The sequence below is a fragment of the Prionailurus bengalensis genome, chromosome E1, assembly GCF_016509475.1.
Source record: "Prionailurus bengalensis isolate Pbe53 chromosome E1, Fcat_Pben_1.1_paternal_pri, whole genome shotgun sequence".
Lineage (NCBI taxonomy): Eukaryota > Metazoa > Chordata > Mammalia > Carnivora > Felidae > Prionailurus > Prionailurus bengalensis.
The window spans coordinates 59,648,074-59,667,517 of NC_057347.1; the positions used below are offsets into that span (position 1 = coordinate 59,648,074).

Sequence of the window (19,444 nt, forward strand, 5' to 3'; positions counted from 1 at the left end):
AAAAGGCAAGCGTGGACCTCGGGCCTTTTCCTCCGAGACACCTCTGGGCAGCGGGGGAGGGGAGAGGGTGTGCGTGTGAGTGAGTGAGTGTGTGTGTGTGTGTGTGTGTGTGTGCGTGTGCGTGATGGCTTCGCAGATTTGGGTTTTTATCACCCAGCGGAGCCAGCAGCCTTTTGCCGCGGCGCCCTCGCCGCAGGGACCCGCGGGGACGCGGAGGGGAAGCGGCGAGCGCTGCAGCCGGGTTCCCCCAGGCTCCTCGGGGCCGAGCGTGGCCGGGACGGTGCGTGTGCGCGCGGGGACCGGGCGGTCCGGGGGCCCCGGCGCGCGCGTGAGCGGCGGGACACGAGCCGCGTGCCCCGGGCCCGGCCGCCCGGCCCGGCCCGGCCGCGGCTCCGGCCGGCGGGCGGGGCGAGGACCCCCAGGCGAAGCGAGCCCCCCGAGTCACCGAGTCTCTTGTGCTTGCCTCCGCAGACTATGGACCCGCACGGCGGCCGCCGGCTCGGCGCGCGGCCGCCCGCCGAGGAGCCCAGTCCGCCGGCGTGCTGACCGGCCCGCCACCCCGCCGGTGACCCCGGACGCCGCCTCCTCCGCGCCGCCCGCGCGCCGCCCGCGCGCCGAGCCGCCCCCGGGCCCCGGCCGCGCTGCTCCCCGGAGGCGGCGGCGGGCCGGGGCCGGGGCCGGGGCCCGGCATGGATGGCCGCGACTTCGCGCCGCCGCCGCATCTGCTGTCGGAGCGCGGGAGCCTGGGCCACCGCAGCGCCGCCGCCGCCGCCGCCGCCGCGCGCCTTGCCCCCGCCGGGCCCGCCGCGCAGCCCCCGGCGCACTTCCAGCCCGGAAAGTACTTCCCGTCGCCGCTGCCCATGGCTTCGCACACAGGTCAGTGCCGGCCCGGGCGGGCGCGGGAGAGGAGGCCCGGCCGCGAGGTGGGCGCGGGCCTGGGGGAACGGGCGCGCGCCCCCTCCGCGGCTGGGAGCGCTTGCGGAGCAGCCTTCGGTTTCATTTCCCTGCACGGGCACCGGTGGCGGGCCCCGAGCGGGGGCCCCCCGAGCCGGATCATCGCGGTTTAGAGCGGCCTTCCCCGGGGTCTCCGGGGTCTCGGCGGGGCAGCCCCGGAGCCGGCTAAAAATAAAGCCTTTCCCCTCCTGCCCCCCTCCCCCACCCATTCCTGCAGAAGAACTAAATTCCGCGGAAACCTCATTTCTGCATTCTGCATTCACATCCTTAAGACATTCTGGGGCTGGGACAACGAGGCACTTTCTGCGGGAACAAAACGGCTGTTGTGACTGGGGGGCGGGGTGGGGGGGCGCCGCGGCCTGGCGGATTAGGGCGGTGTGCGCGAGGGGTGAGCGTTAATAGGGACTGCCGGTGTAAGACGAGCAAATCCTGTTTCTATATAAAGCCTTGAAGTGTCAGGGTGAGAATGGGTTTGCAGGGGCTGCGTGTGCTTTCACAAGTGCCTCTGGTATCCTGCTAAAGCCGGACAAAGCGTGGCCAGAGCGCGGCCCAGGCTGGCGGCCCGCGGCCCTGGGGGAGGGCAGCGCCGGGCGCCGGCCGGGCTGGGGGTGGCGCGGGACTGCCTCCGTATTTCGGTGCAGGCGAGTTCGCAGCGAATTTGCTCCAAGAGGAGGGAACTGTGGCTGCCCGGCGTTCCTGTCCTCTCCGATCCCCTTCCGGAGAGGGCTGGTCCTTGGCAGGGCTGACCCAGGCCTCCGGAGCCACCCTAACCCTTCTGAGGTGGCTTTGATATTACTGTTGAGCAAGGTCAGGGGAGAAGCAGAGCCCGGCAGCCAGTAGCCGAGGGGCAGCTGCCTCGAGGAGACCCCGGGGGTCACTGGCCAGCGGCCACAGAGTTTGCAGGAATGGTTTGGGGCTTGGTGTGGGGGCCTGCTGGTCACCCTTGAAGGCTGGCTTGCTTTTGTTTACAGTTTGTCCTAAACATCAGAAATGTTGTTTGCCGCTTTTTTTTGTTTGTCAATTTGGCAGTAACAGTTATTATTGCTAGCTTGATGAACTGTGAATACTAATAAAATTATATCTGCTTTAATGGGATTACAATTAGCGTGTGGATTAAAACGGATGGAAGAGTCGAGCTAGAAGGGAAAAAGTCAGAAGGGAGGGCAGTCAGAAAGGAAAACATAAATTTCCTAAAAAGAAAAAATATGAAAATTGCTTAATTACTAATGGGCTTTTAGCATTCACAACATGAAGAGATTCGGAAAGTTAGACGAAGGCAGAGAGTGGAGGGGCTGGGCTCCCGTGCCCTCCTGGAATCAGCCCCGTGCCGTTTCCTGCCCCAGCGCGAGCCTTCGGCAAGGCTGCCCTTTTTTTTTTTTTCTCTTCCTCGCTGTTTCCTCTTTCTATCCATTTCTTTTTTCCCTCTCTAGATTTATAACTCAAAAGAGGAAAAGTACTTGCTTGGGAAATGGGTGATTTAAAAATATCCGGCCAGGCTGTCCCTGAAGTTAAGTGTCCCTCCTGCCCCTGCTTTGGAGGTGCTGCCCACCCGGCTCAGCCCACACTGGGGGGCTGCGGCCCAGGGCTCACCGTGGCAGCAGGGACAGCACACCCCCCTACTAGCCCCTTCTCCAGGCTGCTGGCTTGCAGCCCCTGCTGAGGGTGGGAAGGCCGAGCCTGCAGGCTGGGGGATGGGGAGAGAGCAGCTGTACTCACCACCCCCCCCCCCCCCCATATGCCAGGCCCACTAGCCTAGCAGGTAGCAGCATCACAGAAAAAAACAAGGGTCTGGAAGGGCCCCTGACACTGAGGCTTCCCCAGGGCTATCCCACTCTGGGGAGGCACAGCCAGGTGGGATTCCCCGTCAGTTCAGGTCACCGCTGCCTCTTCTGCCCCCACTCATCCGCCCACAGCCTAGCCAGGTCCTGGTCAGCCACCATGTCCCTTTTCTGCTGTTTTTGCCGGATGGAGGCACCACCAAGTCAGGTGGGAATGCGGTCGGGGTGGCCCGAACCATTGTCTTGCTCTTTTCAAGTTTGACCACGTGGTTCTTGGAGCAGAGGCCATGCTGGGTTTGGGAGATACTGGGTGGGCGCTGGCCGGGTGTGTGTGTCCTTGACCTAGACCCAGCCCGCCTCCCCATACGCAGGGTGCTCTAGAGGGCGCTGGAGGTCCCCAGGGCACCCTCAGAGGGGGGCTGAAGGGCCACGTGTTCCCTGTTCCTGGAGGCCATTTCCACCCCCCTGGGGGACCAGAGAGACCTATTGTGCTTGGAGGTGTCCGACCCATTAGTGACGGAAAGGCTGGCCGAGTGGGCATCCAGCAAGAAACATCTGCTGCTGAAAGCCTTTTGAAATTGCTGAAAGCCAGAATATTGTATTGGTTTTTAAAATTTAGCTACATCAATTTTTTTTTAAAGGAATTATACACCAGATCACTTTGCTCTGGTCTGTATCTATATATGATCTAGTTTAGAAAGAAAAAAGTATAATTAAGTTAAAAAAATTTTTCCCCATCTTGTGCACGGATTTCCAAATGGCTAGTTTGGCGGATTCTTCTTCCCATTTCCGCAGATGGCCTCGGATCCGCAGGCCAGGCCAAGGCTGCCGCAGCCGGCCGCCCCTCCCCGCTCCGACCGCCCCGCCGAAAGGAGAATTGTCTGAGCTTCTTCCTATGTGCAGGTCTGACGGGGGAGTAGTAGGGTCCAGTCACCTCGGCCACCCTGGCCACCAGGCCGCCACCCGTGCTGCCCCACCCAGTGTTTTCAAAATGTCAGCTTGAGGACCCTGATGGGACGTCAGGTTTCTTCCATTGTTTTTCTAAAAATGGAAGTGCTTGTAGCTTTAGAATCGGGCTGTACGGTTTTATGGTAAAGTGCTGTTCCAGTAACCTTGTCACCAAAAGGTGCAATTAAAATGTTTGGAATCATTATTTTTAGTGCAGTGTTAGATTTTGTCTCTAATACAGATGGTCCGGAGGCAAAGCTGTGAAATCTGGGGGGGTGGGGGGGGGGGGAGGAAAATCAACAACGCATCAACCCAAGGTTTTTCATCAGCACTACTGCCCGGAGCGATTGGGGACCGCGCCTCTCTCTCGGAGCATTTAAAAAATTGGCAGCCTGGCCTGGGAGAAGCGGGTCCCCACCGCCTCTTCCGGCCAGTCAGCTCCAGGCCTCCTGTATCCACCTCTGCCCATACCCCCTCAGGCCCATCAGGCCCAGCCTTCGAGAATCATCGGGCCTCCAGCCGAGGTAGGCGGAGGTGCGGAGGTGCCGAGAGTCTTGGTTTCAGTAATCTGGCTGTGGGTTGGCTTCTCCTCTTTACCTCTTCTCTCTCTCTCTCTCTCTCTCTCTCTCTCTCTCTCTCTCTCTCTCGGGGTATAAATGGTATAAATGGCCCGGCCTGGAAGCCAGGGGCCTGGGGCCTGGGGACGTTGGGAATAAATCGGGTGGCAGGTCCCTTCTGCTGGGAGTGCCGCAGACTCCTTCCCTGCTGAACGGGCTTCTGATTGCCAGCCTCGAAAGGAAAGAAAGCAAAACACACTAGAGGAAAAAAGATAATTTCCTAGTGTGAAAAGACCCCATCAAAGGTTCCCCCTCCCTCATCATGTGATATTTTTTTGTAAAGAAAAAAATACATTTTCGTAAATACCTCATTAACTCAATGACACGACGGAGTGTTTCTGCAACAGTTACCAACATTAAGTAGGTGTGAAAAGAGTTACTTTCTGAAGACTCTACCCATCCTGCTCTGAAAGTGACAGAACCAGACATGAAAGCGGCCGCCCAGCCGCAGAGCCCCGGGAATCCCGGCGGCCGCGTAGACCAGCCCGGCTGTGGCCGCCCTGCCCGCCCCACCGAAGCCATTTTTGGAATGTGGGTTTTTTCTCAGTGGGGCTTGCGCTGCCCACGTCTGATTATTGCCTATAAGGATATTCCTATAGGAATATTCAGGTCACGTGAGTAATAAAGCAAATTAGCCGGCGAGGCAGGGAGCGGCCTCGTACGGATAGCACATCTCCCCTGGAAAACACACGCACCCCCCCCAAACGCTCCCCGGTTATTCTTAGAAATCTCCCTCCTCTGCTTCGAGACTGGGTTCAACAGCCCGCACAGACAGGACCGAACGCATAGGAGTCTGTTAGAATAACACGGATGAGGCTAAAAATACCCCTCAGAAACACACATAAAAAAGCCAAATCCAACAACAGAACGGGCTAAAAATATTCCAGGCTTTGGCAAAGAGCACAGAGTTAAATAAATTATACAAGAGCCATTCATGGGAGCAAGTTGACTTTCTCTCTTACGGGAACTTGGTTCAAGCTAATAAAAATAATAATTTACTGGCCACTGAGCTTTGCATGAGTTTAAATTTAATTGGTGGGGCTTCTGGTGTTTGTCACTTCTTGGCGATTAGTGGGCTTGTCCTAGCCTGGGGCAGGGTTGGGGGGGGGGGGCGGCGCTGGGCCTAGGGTCCCTGGAAGCACAGGACGCTGGAGCAGGGCCTGGGTGAAAGGGTGGGGTGCCCAGGAGGCCGGAGGAGGAGGGAGGCCGCCGGGTGGGGGTGGGGGGGCGGTCAGGGGAGGCAGAAAAGAGACCGGCAAGGTGTGGCTATTTTAATTTGATAAATGATCGTACACCTTTAAGAGTGTGTTTTAACAATCAAGATACACTCCAGCAAGTTGATAGGATGTTCGCTGTCAACTTACATATGTCATCAGAGCGGGCTGTGAGCGTAAATAATGTTCTAGAGTGTGCGGGATGCGTCGCAGCCTCTCCTGGAGCCCGCCAGGTAGCACCCCTGTCCTCTGGCCGGCGCTTCTCTCTCCTGGTGTCTGGGGTCAGTGGCCAGAGGAGGGCAGGAGGTGGGGGGGGGGGGCACTTTGGTCGAGGTCTTTCCTCTCTAGGGAGTTCCCGGGTCTCCCCGCCAAAATAAGAGCTGGGTGGGCTTGCTAGAGAAACCAGCACGCAAAGGCCTGGGGCGGGAACTGCAGCATTGGCTGGTGTCTAAATTCAGCCGTTCTCAGGCATGTTAAATTTCCCGCAGGGATTAGGGTCAGGTAGTCCCCTTTGCACCCTCCTCTTCTTCCGTGGTTCCTCGGTGGAACACCCCCAGAAATGCCTGCAGGCCTTCCTGATCCCTAAAAGACTACACTTCCCAGGATGCCCCTGGGTCAGCTCCAGGGAGGGCGGGGGGGGGGGGGGCTCCCTAGCACAGAGAGAGTTCAGCCAGTGCCCCTGGGAGTGAACTCTTTTCAGGTGGGTGGAGAGGGGCCCTGGGCGCCCCCCGTCCCCCGCCCCCCCAGCCATCTTTCCCTGCATCCTGGAAGAGGCCTCTGGATATGGGCCCCCAGCAGATGGGAGCTGCCCTCCACCCCCTGGATCCTGTGTGGCCGCTGTCTTGATTGGCGTGTCCAGAGTCCCTGGGGGTCCCCACCAGGCCCCCTGATTTCGGCCCGCCGCCCGTGCCTTCCCTCAGCGTGGTCTTCTCAGAGGGGTCCGGTCTCTACGCGAGGGCCGGCGCGGAAGGGACGTGAGGCCTCTGCCCCGCATCCGGGCTGCTCTCTGTCACCTAGTGCCACGAGAAAACCCCTCACAGCCATGCTGTCGTGGTCTCACGTCCTCAGACAGCAGCTGCCTTGCCTATCAGCATCCACCCTGAGCGACTTCTGGCAGTTTCTAAGAAGAAAGCTTCCCCCAGGCCAGGCCCCTGTGCAGGAAAGCCTGGCTCATCGTCACCTGTCCAGGGAAGGTTCTCAAACCAGTCGCCGCCCGCAGCCCACTGGAGAGGTGACCCTGCTGCTGCCCGTTCTTCCTGGGGCCTTCGCGTCACACGACATTCTCCACGCTGACGTGGGGCTTTGGGACGCAGAGCTCACAGCCTGTCTGGCAGATCGGCGACTTGCTCTGCTCTTACCGCCCCCCACCCCCACCCCTGACTCATCCACTAGGGACCAGCTCCCGGGTCTCCGGCCCCCATTAACCTCTGGGGTCTCCATTGTCGCACCAAAGACTGGGTACCGCAAGCAAACCGCAAAATCAGAGCCAGCATGCGGCCTCTAGAAAATGTCCCGCAGCCTCCCGGCCGCGCCGACCGGGCTCGGGCCTCGGGAGCCCATGTGCGTGGGGCTGCCGCCCTGCCTTGGCTCTGACGCTCTGCCCGCTGACGTTTTTATGGGATAATATACCGTTTAGATCACGCAGGTCTATTTGTCAGTGGGCCGCCCCTGTTTGTTGTAATATATAATATTACTGCCTCCTGTGGCCCTGTGAACAGCTGCCTCCGGAGGCCAGGCGACCGGTGGGAACTGGGCTACGCCCGCGGGAGGTGGGGGGTGCTGGATTTGCCGAGGGCCTGGCGGGGAGGCGTCCAGCGCCCAAGCCGGGAGCCAGCCGGGCTGGCATCCGAGGGCCGCTGCAGCTGTCTAGACGATTAGGTTCCAGATTGGATCAGCCAGGAAGAGTTTTTCATTCTGACCTGGGGTGGGGGGAGGAGGAGAAGGGAATAAACAGGTGGGTTGGGTTCCCTGCCCCCTGTCCCCTCCCAGGCCCCCCAACAAAGAGTCCAGTGTCTCTCGATGCAAATGCTTTTGAGGCTCGGTGGGGGGACCCACTGTGTGCCTGGAACCGGATGGAAAGATGAAGCCCCCTCCCCGCCCCCCTCAGGGCAGGAACTTGGTTTTCCACTGGAAATTTCCAGAAATGGGGGAGGGGAGGAGAAGATGGGTGTGCTGTCCGCAGGAGCCTCTAAAGCAGCAGGCTGGGGTCCCCGAGGGTGGTCTGGGAGCAGTGCCTTCTTGGGGCACCCCGTCAAGAAAGTGAGTCCTGAGGTGAGTTGAATAAGAGCTCAACCAACGCCCTGTGCCGTCCTCCCAGGAAGGTGGGTCTCGGCCGGGTCCCTCGGCCTGTCCCTCCGGGAAGCCAGGGGCTTTCCTCCGGGGGATGTCCACCCCACAGGCAGCGCGGGGGGAGCACACTGTGGCCCCCCCGACCCAGAGGCAGGCGTGGTGCACGGCTGGACAGGGGTGAGAAGAAGGCCCTCTGGGGGCCCCAGGAACGGAGCCCAGGGTGGGGACAGCGGTGCTGGCAGTGGGTGGGGCTACACTGCTTGCCCGGCGTCCACCCAGCAACACTGAGTGACAGACTCCATCCCAGGCACAGCCCATGTCCCCTTTGTGGACAGAGGCAGAGGCCCACCCTGCGGACCCCAGTGGGCCAGCCAGAGGGTAACTGGCTGAGCTCACCTGTGCCCCCAGGGCCCGGATGCAGGCCGCACCCTGCTCACCTGTGCTCAGGCCACCGGACAGGTCTCACGCTCACCCACGACCAGCCTTCGGGGAATCCCACCCGAATTCTGCGCCCACCTGCCCAGTGACCTGAATGTGCGCGCTATTCTGTCTCCCGCCACCTGCTCCTGGGCCCCTGCCGGGGTGGAGCCCCTTCGGGGCCCTCACTTACGGGGCTTGGACCTGGTGAGCTGCCCACCTCATTTTAGCTCCTTCCTGCCCTCTCGCTGTGGACCCCGGAGCCCCTGGCCCGGGCCCCTGCCGGCCGCAGGCTGTTCCCATGGCCACTGCACTGCCCCACGCACCTCTGCTTCCCTACCCCCCGCCCCTCCCGGAGCCACCCTCCAGCCGGTGCCTAGGCCGCCGGTGCCCAGGCCTTGTGCCCCGCCCTTGTTCTGATCCGCAGCTGGCCCTAGAGGGTCCCGGCCTCACGCATTTCCAGAGCCCCAAGTGATTCTGCCATGCAGCTCTGCCCAGGCCCCCCAGCCCCGAACGTGCCCCCAGCTCTGCTCGGACTCCCCCTGTCCTACTCCGGAGGGCCTTCCTGCGCCTGCAGCCCACCTCCTGCCCCACGTGCTCCGTGGCCATCCCAGCGCAGCCGCCCTGACCCGTGGCGGTGGGGGTCCCTTCCCCAGTGGACGGCAGGGGCCTGAGTGTGGGGTGTCCGTGTCCTCTGTCCCCGCGGCCTGCCAGAGCTGGGCCACCCAGGACGGGGGAGGCCGCAAGGGGGGTGTGTGCCGAGCTCGGGCGGCACGTGTGTGCCTGTGGACACGAGGTCTCTGTCCTGCAGTGTCACCCCCACGCTGGAGAAGAGGGCAGACCAGGACCCTCTCTGGGGGAACCGACCTGGGGAGATGTGCCAGGGCCTGCACTGGCCCTAGGTCTCCTCGCTAAAACCAAGCTGCCCCGCCCCCACATCCAAGCACGGCACGGGGACGCTTGTGCTGGCGGTGCCCTCCACATGTCCCCAGCCTCTGCAGCCACCTCCCAGGGGCCAGGGCAGCATCTCCTCACCTTCCAGAAGCATCTTGTGTCATTGCAGAGGCTCCCAAGCTGTGCCACATTCTAAAAGGTGTCGGAGCTGAGCAGGTTGGCACAGTGAGCTCTCCCCTGTGTTAGTATCACACCTGGCGGCAGGGGTTGGGGGCAGAAGCCAGAGGCTTCACCTGGGTCACAGGGCGCTGGTGGGAGGGGAGGACATGCCCCTCCCATCCCTGGTGGCCGTGTGGGTGGCTGCGCCCGGCAGTGGGGTCACGGGTGGGGGTGGGGGGGGCAACCAACCAAAGGAAGATGAGAGCTGTGGAGGGAAAAGGGGGCAGGGAGAAGGCAGGGGTCGTGGGTCTCACCCCCTGCCACCATGGTGTCTCCGTCCCGGGCAGGCAAGCCTTTCACGCTGTGCCGCTTTGCTTTCTGGAGCTCAAGCTCTGTGCGTGGCGGGACTGGCCGTGCCCAGGCTTTCTGACAATCGGCAGCCCCGGCTCTGTCCCTTAGGAGCCCGTTAGAGCTGGCTGGACACATGCTTGTACACAGTCCTGCCCCAGGATGTGCCCGGAGGCCTGGAGACAAAGTGACAGGGCCCTGGGTCTTGCAGGAAGGGCTGCTTCCCTGGGGACAGTCAGGCAGACCTTCACGGGTCATAGTCCCCCCGGCCCTTCTCCGTGGTGTCTGTCTTGAGGTCCTGTGGTCTTGGGGCCTTAGTCTGACCACAGAGTTAGACAAGGGGTTCTGGGGGCACCCGAGGGGCTCAGTCGGTTAAGCGTCTGACTCTTGGTTTTTGTCTCAGGTCATGACCTCACGGTTGGTGGGTTCAAGCCCCGTGTCAGGCTCTGTGCCGATAGTGTGGACCCTACTTGGAATTCTCTCTCTCCCCTGCTCCCGCTCCCTCCCCTGCTCCTGCTCCCTCTCTCTCTCTCTCTCTCTCAAAACAAATAACTGAACTTTAAAAAAAACTTTTAAAAAATGCATTTTGGCTCTTGCACCCCAGCACTGGGGTCCTGCCACCGTCCCCGGCACTGGGGAGGTAGAGACCCAGGTCTGGGCCGAGCGGCCTGCAGGTCCTAGAGCCCCGCAGCGTGGTGTGTGTGGCCCTGGGTCGGTAGATGGAGGGGACAGTGGGGATCTCTCTGGAGCCCACAGGGAACGGTCCAAGGTCAGAGGCAGGATGGCCCCGGGAGGCTGGGCAGATGACCCAGGGCAGGCCCCGGGGCCCGGAGGTGCAGGGCTGTTCTCTGCCTGGGGCAAGGGAGGCTCTTGGGGTCACCCTTGGGCTCCTCAGCCGAGGTGCCACTGCATCCTGGAGGGGCCCTGCCTGTGAACCGACCCTGAACCCCCCAGGCGGGTCAGCAGGGAGAGATGCATCTGTGGGCACCTCTTCCCTCGTGAGTGTGCAGAGATGCGGGTGGTCGCGGCCCAGGACTCCGGCCTGGGGCTGTGAGTGGACCTGCGTCTCTCCTCTCCCAGCCTGTGTGTGTCCCGGGCCTCCCCGAGCACGTGTGTACCTGGCAGGGCCTGAGCAGGACTCCACAGCCAGCCTCCTTTCTGCTCCCTCTTTTCTACACCCCCAAACCCTGGCCCCAGACAGGCACCTGGGCCCAGACTTGTAGTCAGTTTGGGCCAATGAGAGCAAGACTCAGCAAGACCCCGGGGCTGGGGACACTTGCCAGGGGGGCAGGTTGGGTGGCGGCCACTGACTGCCAGACGGGGAGGGTCACCCAGCCACAGCTGGCTGGCTCTGTCCTCTGCCACTCAGGTCCTGACTGAGCACGAGAGGCCCGGAAACTCTCAGGTTAGCGCCTCCCTCCCTCCCTCCTTTCTCCCCGTCCTCCCTTCCTCCTCTGGCTCTCCAGCCGGGGGCTGCCCCGGGGGCTGCCCTCGTCTCTCTCCAGCGGAGCCTGTGTGCTGACCTGACCCAGCACACCAGCTGGACTGCAGGCCACCCCAGCCTGAGGCTCACTGAGGTCCTTCCCCACAAGCCCCCCTGCACCTGCCCCTGCAGGCCCTACCCACTCTTCCCTCCCAGCCCCTTGCTCCTGTCCCTGTCCTGTCCCTGTGCGTGTGCTCAGGAAGGCACCTTGCACTCCCCTGTGGCACTAGCCCGGGTGCCTCCTCCCCTGCACTCCCCAGGGCCCTGGCGGCCAGCAGTTGGTGGGTTCAGGACCCAGACATGGATGAGAACGCGGTGAGGGCAGAACTGGGGCCCCCAGCTGCCTTCTTTTTTTCTTTTTCATTCATTCATTCATTCATTCATTCATTCATTCATTCATTTATTTTTGAGAGACAGAGACAGAGCACAAGCGGGGGGTAGGCAGAGAGAGAAGGAGAAGCAGAATCCGAAGCAGGCCCCAGGCTCCGAGCTGTCAGCACAGAGCTTGATGCGGGGCTCGAAATCACAAACCGTGAGATCATGACCTGAGCTGAAGTCGGACGCTCAACCGACTGAGCCACCCAGGCGCCTCAGCCCCCAGCTGCCTTCTGGCCTCAGCGGCTTCTTGTAGGAAGGTGACAGCAGATCCCTTTGTCCCCGGCCTGTGTGCCCGGCCCTCCTCACCCTGCACAGGTTGGGGAGGGGGAGGGGCTGGACTCCGGAGCCTGCAGGACGTGTCCTGTGTCCCCATCCAGGCAGCCCACCACGTGCCCCAGCCACCCCGGCCAGCAGGTCGCCTGTGGGCAGTTAGCCTGAAGCTGGTCCCCTTTTTGAGACTTTTTGCATCCCTTTGGGTCTCCTAAAAATAAGGTTTTAATTTATTTTAAATTAACATTAGAATTAAATCTAAATTAAGTTGTAATACATCTTTAGGCCAGCTCTTGAGAAGCCCTAAACGTGTGCGAATACGGATAAGACCGAGAAAAGTTGGAAAGGTGCACGTGCGGCTGCCTCGTCCTTCGTAACCTGTTGCAGATTTGATGACAAGTAGCGGAAACCCAAAACGATGAAGTCCAAAGGGCCCTCGCTTGAGTGGGAGTTGGGCCAGCGGTCCTCGCGGTGCCGAGCGCGAGGAGGGACAGGACGAGACACCTCACAGGGGCCTCGCGGCCGCTTGCGCCTACGGTGCTCCGGCTCTGCTAGAAGGGAGGTGGGGGGCACCTCTGTGTGGCCGGGCTGGGAGGCTGCCAGCTGGCCAGGGCGGGGCTGGGGCACTTCCCACAGAAACCCACATCTCTGGCTTGTCTGCGGAAGCAGATCTGTTCCCTGAGTTGCCGACTCCCCTCCTGATCCTCCCTTCCCCTTGCTGAAGGTTCCTTCTCTGCTCCGGGCTCCACTGTAAATGCTACAAAAACGCTCTGCACCTGGGTTCCAGGGCTTCTCTGTGTCTTCGTTAGCTCCCGCCGTGTAACGGATCATCCCAAACTTGGCAGCTTACAACGGCAAACGTTTATTGTCTCTGTTTCTGTGGCTCAGGATTCTAAGTGAAGGTGTTCGCCCGGGCTTCAGGCATCTCAAGGTTTGGCTGTGGGGGACCCCCTTCCAAGCTCCCCCTCTCCCCCACGTGGCTGTCACAGGCCCCAGTTCCTTGTCGACTGCTGGCTGGTGACAACGGTTCCAAGGGTGGTGAGCAAGGCGGCAGCCACGGTCTTTTTATGACCTGATCTCCAAAGGGCGTTTTCTGTTCGTAGAAGTGAATCTAATCCTGCCCACGCTCAAGGGGAGGGGGTTCCATGCAGGGGTCAGGGCTCGTGGGGGGCCCCACTGGATCTGGACCCCTCCTGAGGCCATAACTGCCCCAGTATGCCAACTACTCCCAGGTCCCCTCTGCGGCCCGGGCCCTCCTCCTCCAACTGCTGGCCAGCCGAGGCCCCCACGTTCCCGGGCTCCCTGCGTGTGACCCGGCCCAGCCGCTGGAGAACTCCCTCCCTCTCGGCCCCTGCCCCCTCCTTGCTCCACAACCCTGTCGCCACTTGGTCACGGGGACCCCGCTCTGGCCCGTCCCCTTCAAAAGCCCCATCCCTGCTCGGCAGAGGGCCCTCAGACAAGCGTGGGCCTGCTTACCCCGCTGGCCGGGCGTGTTGTCCACAGAAGCACAGCATCATCTTCCCACCTGTGAGATGTCTGCTCCCAGGGATGCCATCAGCAGGCCAGCAGGCTGGCCCCAAAATAGCCTCGAGGACGGTGCGGGTCACCGAGAGATCCAAGGGCCACTGTCGGAGGCCAGGGTGCCTGGCCTGCGGCTTCCTCGGATCCCAGGCGGGGCCTGGGTGAGGGCGGGTGACCCCGCACTTTGCGGGCACTCAAGAATTGTTTGTCTAATGAATGAGCCTGGTTAGAGTTTCACTCTCCGGACGGAGCCTGGGGTTCAGGCTGTGGCTTGGGTGACAGGGGTGTCGCACCGTCAGGTCTGGGCAGCACTTCCTGCTGCTGTTCCGGAACCAGCCGTCTGCTCTGTGCAGGTGCAGGTGCCCTGGGCTTACCTGGGCCGCCCCCTGGACCACCTGCAGCCAGTGCAGGCCCTGGGTCCCCCTGAGGAGAGGGGAGCTGGCCCCGGGCTGGCCACTGCACAGGCAGCCAGGGGTCATGGCACATTTGTGGCCTCTGACCCTCGGAGGCTATGTGTGAGGTGTCCTCTGGGGGACCTTGCCTGTCTGGGCAGCCCAGCACAAAGCCCCCTCCCCTCCTTTGCACAGGACACTTGCTGGGAGCCCGGGGTGTGAATTGGGCGAGGGGGACCGCCCTCAGGCTCGGGGACGAGTCTCCTGGGGCAGATGGGGTCCAGGTGACAGAGGCTCAGTGACACCACTGGTTTGCCCTTGGTCACATTGGGAGCAATGCGGGAGCACAGGCCTCTGGGCCGGAAGCCCCGGGCTGGTTCTCTGCCCACGTGCCTCCTCCCTGGACCCATGCAGCCCGCCGCCCCCCAACCCCGGCCCCGGCCCCTAGCGGATGGGCAGCCAGGGAGCATTGGGCAGGGTGCCAGGTGGCAGGTGAGCTGGGATGGGGGGTTGGCTGCTGGGTTTTCTGTCATTTGGAAGCCCCTGCTGGGCTGGCCCTGGCCTGGTCCCCCACGGCCTCCCCTGGGCTGGCCTTCAATCTGGCCCCATTCCAGAGGCCTCCCCTCCCACCTCAGGGCTACTGCTCTGTCCTGGGGGCCTCTGGATCAGTGGGGTGCAATTTCCCCACCCCCACCTTGCCCTGCACCCCAAGAGTCCCCAGAAGCACCACCGTTTTACCTCTGAGGAGCGAGTTTTCCTTCTATTTATGCTGTTCTTTTTTTTTTTTTTTTTTTTAACGTTTATTTATTTTTGATAGAGATACAAAGCGTGAACAGGGGAGGGGCAGAGAGAGCGGGAGACACAGAATCCGAGGCAGGCTCCGGGCTCCGAGCTGTCAGCACAGAGCCCGACGCGGGGCTCGAACCCATGAACCGTGAGATCATGACCTGAGCCGAAGTCAGACGCCCAACCGACTGAGCCACCCGGGCGCCCCGTATTCTGACTGTTCTTAGAGACTAGAATATCTCATTTTGACACATGTGAGGGAATGGGGTGCTTCGTCAAAGTGGCCTGGCTGCAGGAAGACACGGCGAGGGTGCGGAGAGCCCCCGGTGCACACCCGTCCCCTCCCCGGGCTGCCCTGCGAGCCCTGTGGGCCAGGCGGGGTCTACACCCCCCACCAGGAGCCAGCAGGGAAGGCGTGCGGAGGGACGGCCCCTCAGAAGGTCGGGCTGCCCAGAGGTCTCGGCCAGGAGAGGCCCGGGGCCTGGGTCACTCGGGACCCCGTCTGTTGGGAACGTTGGACACGGGTGCCGGGCAGGCCCAGATCCAGGCTCCCCCCCCCCCCCAGGGTCCCCTTGGGGATTTGGTCTCACGCAGGCGTCTCTTGGACGAGTCACATTGGCTCTCTTGGCAGGATACTGCCAGGCCTCCACGCGGCCAAGGGCATCGGCTTGGCGGGAGCCCCTGCTCTGACCCCCACCCCCCCACCCCTGCACGGTGGTGCAGTCTGAGAGAGGAACGGCATCTCTGCTTCATTAGACCGCTGCCTCTTCTCCACCTCCCTCCCCCGGCCCTCGCATCCCACACCCTGCAAAGCATTTGCGGGCTCTGCTCTCAGGACTTCTGTTCCCTTCTGCGTCCCCAGGCTCTTCTACTGTGGGCATTTGCCCCGGGTTTCTCTCTGGCACTGTGCCCTTCCTGCCAGGTCCCCTCCTTCAGGAGCCCCCTGCCGTGAGCAAGGTGCTGTGGGCCAAGAGACCCTTCTGGCCCTGAGGGCAGCCTTGCGCTGACTGGGCCTGAGGCAGGACCAGCTTCTGAGGGGCGTTGGGGTCGGGTGGCCTCACCCTGCTGTTCCTCAGCCCGTCCCTGCTGCTTTCTGGTCTCTGTTCTCCGTAGGGCTGAGCTGCTGGGACCCTGGACTCACCAGGGGCCCGTGCCTGGCAGCGGGCCTCTCCCTCGGGCCCCGATGGGTGTTTAGTGCCTGGACGCGCTGCCGGGTGCCGAGTGGAGGGCTGGGTCGGGCTGGGTTTCACGGAGGAGGCCGAGTGCACACTGAGCCTTGAGAAAGAGGCGGGAAGGGATGTATTCTAGAAGGGGCAGCCCTAGAGCGTGAGTCCCCACGTGGCTGGATCGAACCAGACCTAAAGGAGGTGACTGGGAAATGAGGACAGAAAGTCAGTCCTGGCAAGAAAAAAAAGGAAGGAAAAAGGAAAGGGGCATCTGGGTGGCTCAGTTGGTTAAGCGCTGACTCTTGACAGGCTGGTCCGTGCAGTGACCCATGGAGATCTCGGTGCCCCTTCTGGCCCCACTCCAGGACCTCGCAGCCCGAGCCAGCCCTGTTCTGGGAGTCAGGCCCTCGGTCCCCGGTCCTTCTCGGGCACGAGGGAGCAGAAGCTGACCCGGGTCCTTGCAATGGCCGGGCAGAGCTCTCCCAGCCCAACATGGCCGGGAGAGTAGTGACCCCAGTGCTCACGGCCGTCCCTGCCCGCTGCCCCACGGCCACAACTCTGCTGGAGCTCGCTGACGCACACTAGTGCCTCTCCCGCTTGGCTGTGGGCGCCAGGTGCCCGGTCAGCCTGTAGCCTCACTAGGTGTCTTTGGGAGGCGTCTCCGGACCCCTCCACGCCCACCCAAGCCAGCCCAGCTTCCAGGCCTTGTGTCTGGACCTGGGCTGGATGTGGGGTGTCATCTAGGATGTTCCTCACACCGGGGAGATGTGGCGTCCCCAAGGGCCCCATCCTGAAGCTGCCAGGCTCCGGGCAGGGCAGGAGCCCTGCACTTACTTGGGGCAGCAGAGGGGCTTACGAACCCAGGCTCGGTGATGCTTTAGCTCGGCTCTGAGTGCCGAGAGAACCACCTCTGTGGCCAGCAGGCTAGAGTGATGGCGTGGGGAGCCTGTGCCCCCGATAGCTGCGGCGCACATGCCTTCTGCTCCGGGGCCAGCACCCAGGTGGGCACGCAACAGGGGTGGCCTCTGGGTGGGGGTGAGGGGTGGCAGGAGAGGGACAAGTCGTGCACCTTGATCTGGGGGCGGTAGGAGGGATAAACAGGTGGAGAAGTGGATAGATGGATGGGTAAATGGAGGGCAGGATGGATGGAGGGAAAGAGGGAGAGAGGGATCCACAGGATGGGGGATGCACCTGGGGTGAACCTGACCCCAGGTGGCCTCCAGCCAGCACCTGCCCCCCACCCCTCAATTTCTCCGGCTGTGCTGGCCTCGGGGCCTCTGCCCAACGCAGCCAGTGGTGTTGCCTTCGCGAGGCTGGGGCGGCAGGAGGAAGATCACAGTCTCCGGGCCCCAGTCCGCTGCCAGGCCACACAGGACCCGGTGTCTGGTCCTCTTGGCTGGCAGTGCAGACTCACCGCCCCCAGGCGTGGAGCCTTCCCAGGAACGCGGTCCCATCGGGACCCGCCCATCGCGGTCTCCATCCCGTGCCGGCAGGACCCGATCAGACCAAACCCCGAGAGCAGACCTGCTCGGCCCTCTCCACGCCCCCCCCCCCCCCAGCCCACTTGCCTGCCCTCCGGAGTGTCCTGGAGGGGGACGTGCTGGCTGCCCCACCGGGGAGAGCGTGCAGGGAAGGAAGGCCGTGTGAAGAGAAGCGAGGGGGCGGCCCTCAGCCGCTGCTGCCCAGACCCCCCGGCCGAGGGGCCCTCTGAGTCACTCTCAGCCCCAAGTCCGAGGGCGGCCCCTTCTGCCCAGCCAAAGGGCTAAATTTACCCTTTTAATAAGAACCAGACTTATATCCGAGTTTCCTTTTCTTTTATTAGTTCTGGGCTGTTGGTGGTTGGGCCTCCCCTGTCAACTTGCTTCCACGTTTGTCGGCTGGGTGGCTCAGCAACCACAGAATTTTCCTATTATGGCCTGAGAACTGCTGCCTTTGGGCCAACCGGGGCTTCTGGAAGGTTCTCCTGGGCCAGCGGAGAGGGGCTTCCCATGTGACACACGCATGTTTCTGGGCTGCCTCCACATCCTAGGGCTGGGCCGGCCAGGAGGTTCACCCACGGCTTCACAGTCCTGCCTCCTCCGCCCGTCCCTCCTCCCTCCCTGTGCCCGTCTCAGGTTCCTCTCGTCCGGCCAGCGTCTCGGAGTCGTGGACGGCAGCCGGGATCCTTGGGAGGAGCCCTCAGGGACTCCGAGGGGCCGTGGTAGCAGCAGGGCAGGCCCGGTGTCTGGTGGGACGGAGTGAGGGAATGGGCCGGACAGGCCAACATCTGGGGGCGGCCAGCTTGTGGCCGGAGGGGACCGCCCCAGATCTGGACGATGCGTGGGTCCTGGATAGCCTGCCCTGCGGGGGTGGGGGGGGGGTGTCACAGATCAGAGGGGACTTCGTGCCAATCTAAGCTGCTTCTCCACCGCAGAGGGGGGTGGGCTGCCTGTGGGGAGGCGAACTTGGCCACGTGGCCTGCCAGCTGTCCCCCAGAATCCACACGACTCCTGGAGCCACTGTCAGCTCCTGGTGGCTGGGGGCTGAGCAGCCGGCCTGGGGAGGGGCCTGCTCCCGTGCAGCAGGGGCTCGGGCTCGGGGGTCTCTAGTTTGGTGCAGACGACAGGCGAGGGTCCCCTTCCAGCACAGGTGAGCCGGAATGTGCTCCCACTGCCCAGGGCGGGGGAGGAGGTGGGCAGGGCCCGGCGGCCTGCGGCCCCTCCCACGTCACCCCGGGGGCACACGGAATCAAAGGTCCGGGGCCTTTTCCGGGGCCAGTAAGGGGACCAGTCTGGTGGGGGTCTGACCCTGGGAAGCGGGTCTTTGAGGCCCCCCTCTCGCAAGAATCGGGTCAGCCACCTCGTGCGTGTTCGGGGCCGTGCCTCAGACACGCGTGCACATCTGTGTCCTGTGTGCACGCCCGTGGCCAGCGTGTACAGCCGTGGCCATGAGTGTGCGCCCGGACACGCCCCGTGAGCCCCCACACACGGTCACTGTGCTGCCTCTGTGCACGCGCACGCGTGTGCCCGGGCCGGGCACCGTTCTTGGGTGGATCTCCCCCCGCTTGCTTCCCAGCCCTTCCATCTTAGTCCATGCAGGACCAGGGCTGAACGCCGATGGACACTCTCCTTCCTTGTCCCCTGTCCTGGAACAGGAGGGGTGTGGCCAGGTCCCTGGGGCGGACCTCCTGCCTCCTCTTCTCTGACAGCTCCCTCTAGGCCTGGCTCAGCACAGGAGGGGCACTCTGGCCCCCCAGGCAGACTGCCTGTCCCTCCAGTGTCTCAGCAGCCTCTGGTGTCCTGGGGGAGACCCCGGGTGCCCCCCGCGTGCCCAGGTGGGCCCTGCAAGGCCTGAGGGAAGTGGGGAGCCTGAGCAGGTATGAGTGGGAGGGTGGGAGCTGGGGAAGCCCCACCAGTAGCCAGTCAGCTGGGCTTCAGGAGCCTCAGGAGCCCTGAGAGCCCGGGAAGGGCTTGCTTCTCGGAGGCGGCCGGCAGCCATCTCGGTGAGGCCTTCCCTTCACGGCCCGTGTCACGGTTTCCAGAGAGGGAGGACGCCGTCCCCGTGGCTCACGTCAGACCCAATAAGTGCCCATTCTGCCCAGCTCTCGGAGGCCCTTCTGTCCGCCTGTCTTTCCCCAACTCCCGCTCCCTCTGCCCTCAGCCTGGGGTCACGGTGAGGAGACAGGCTTCTCAGGAACCCCCACCACAGGACGGCCTGGTGGGGAGATGCGGGCAGGGGGGAGGGCACGGTGGGCACCTGGCACCTCAGACTTGGGGTGCACGGCACAGGGCCACCCGTGTTGCTGCCGGTCAGGCCCGCGGGGGTCTCGGTGGCCCCTAGACCGTAGGCTC

The 19,444-nt window shown here is 62.8% G+C and overlaps 1 protein-coding gene across 1 annotated transcript in view; it reads left to right on the forward strand.

Moving 5' to 3' along the window:
- Positions 1-674: 674 nt before the first annotated feature.
- Positions 675-19,444, forward strand: part of BAHCC1 (BAH domain and coiled-coil containing 1) — a 60,774-nt gene continuing 42,004 nt past the window's right edge. Inside the window, exon 1 of the mRNA XM_043585361.1 lies at positions 675-876. Coding sequence (XP_043441296.1) covers positions 690-876 — 187 coding nt within the window. The 5' untranslated portion in view covers positions 675-689. The remainder of the gene's footprint in view (positions 877-19,444) is intronic.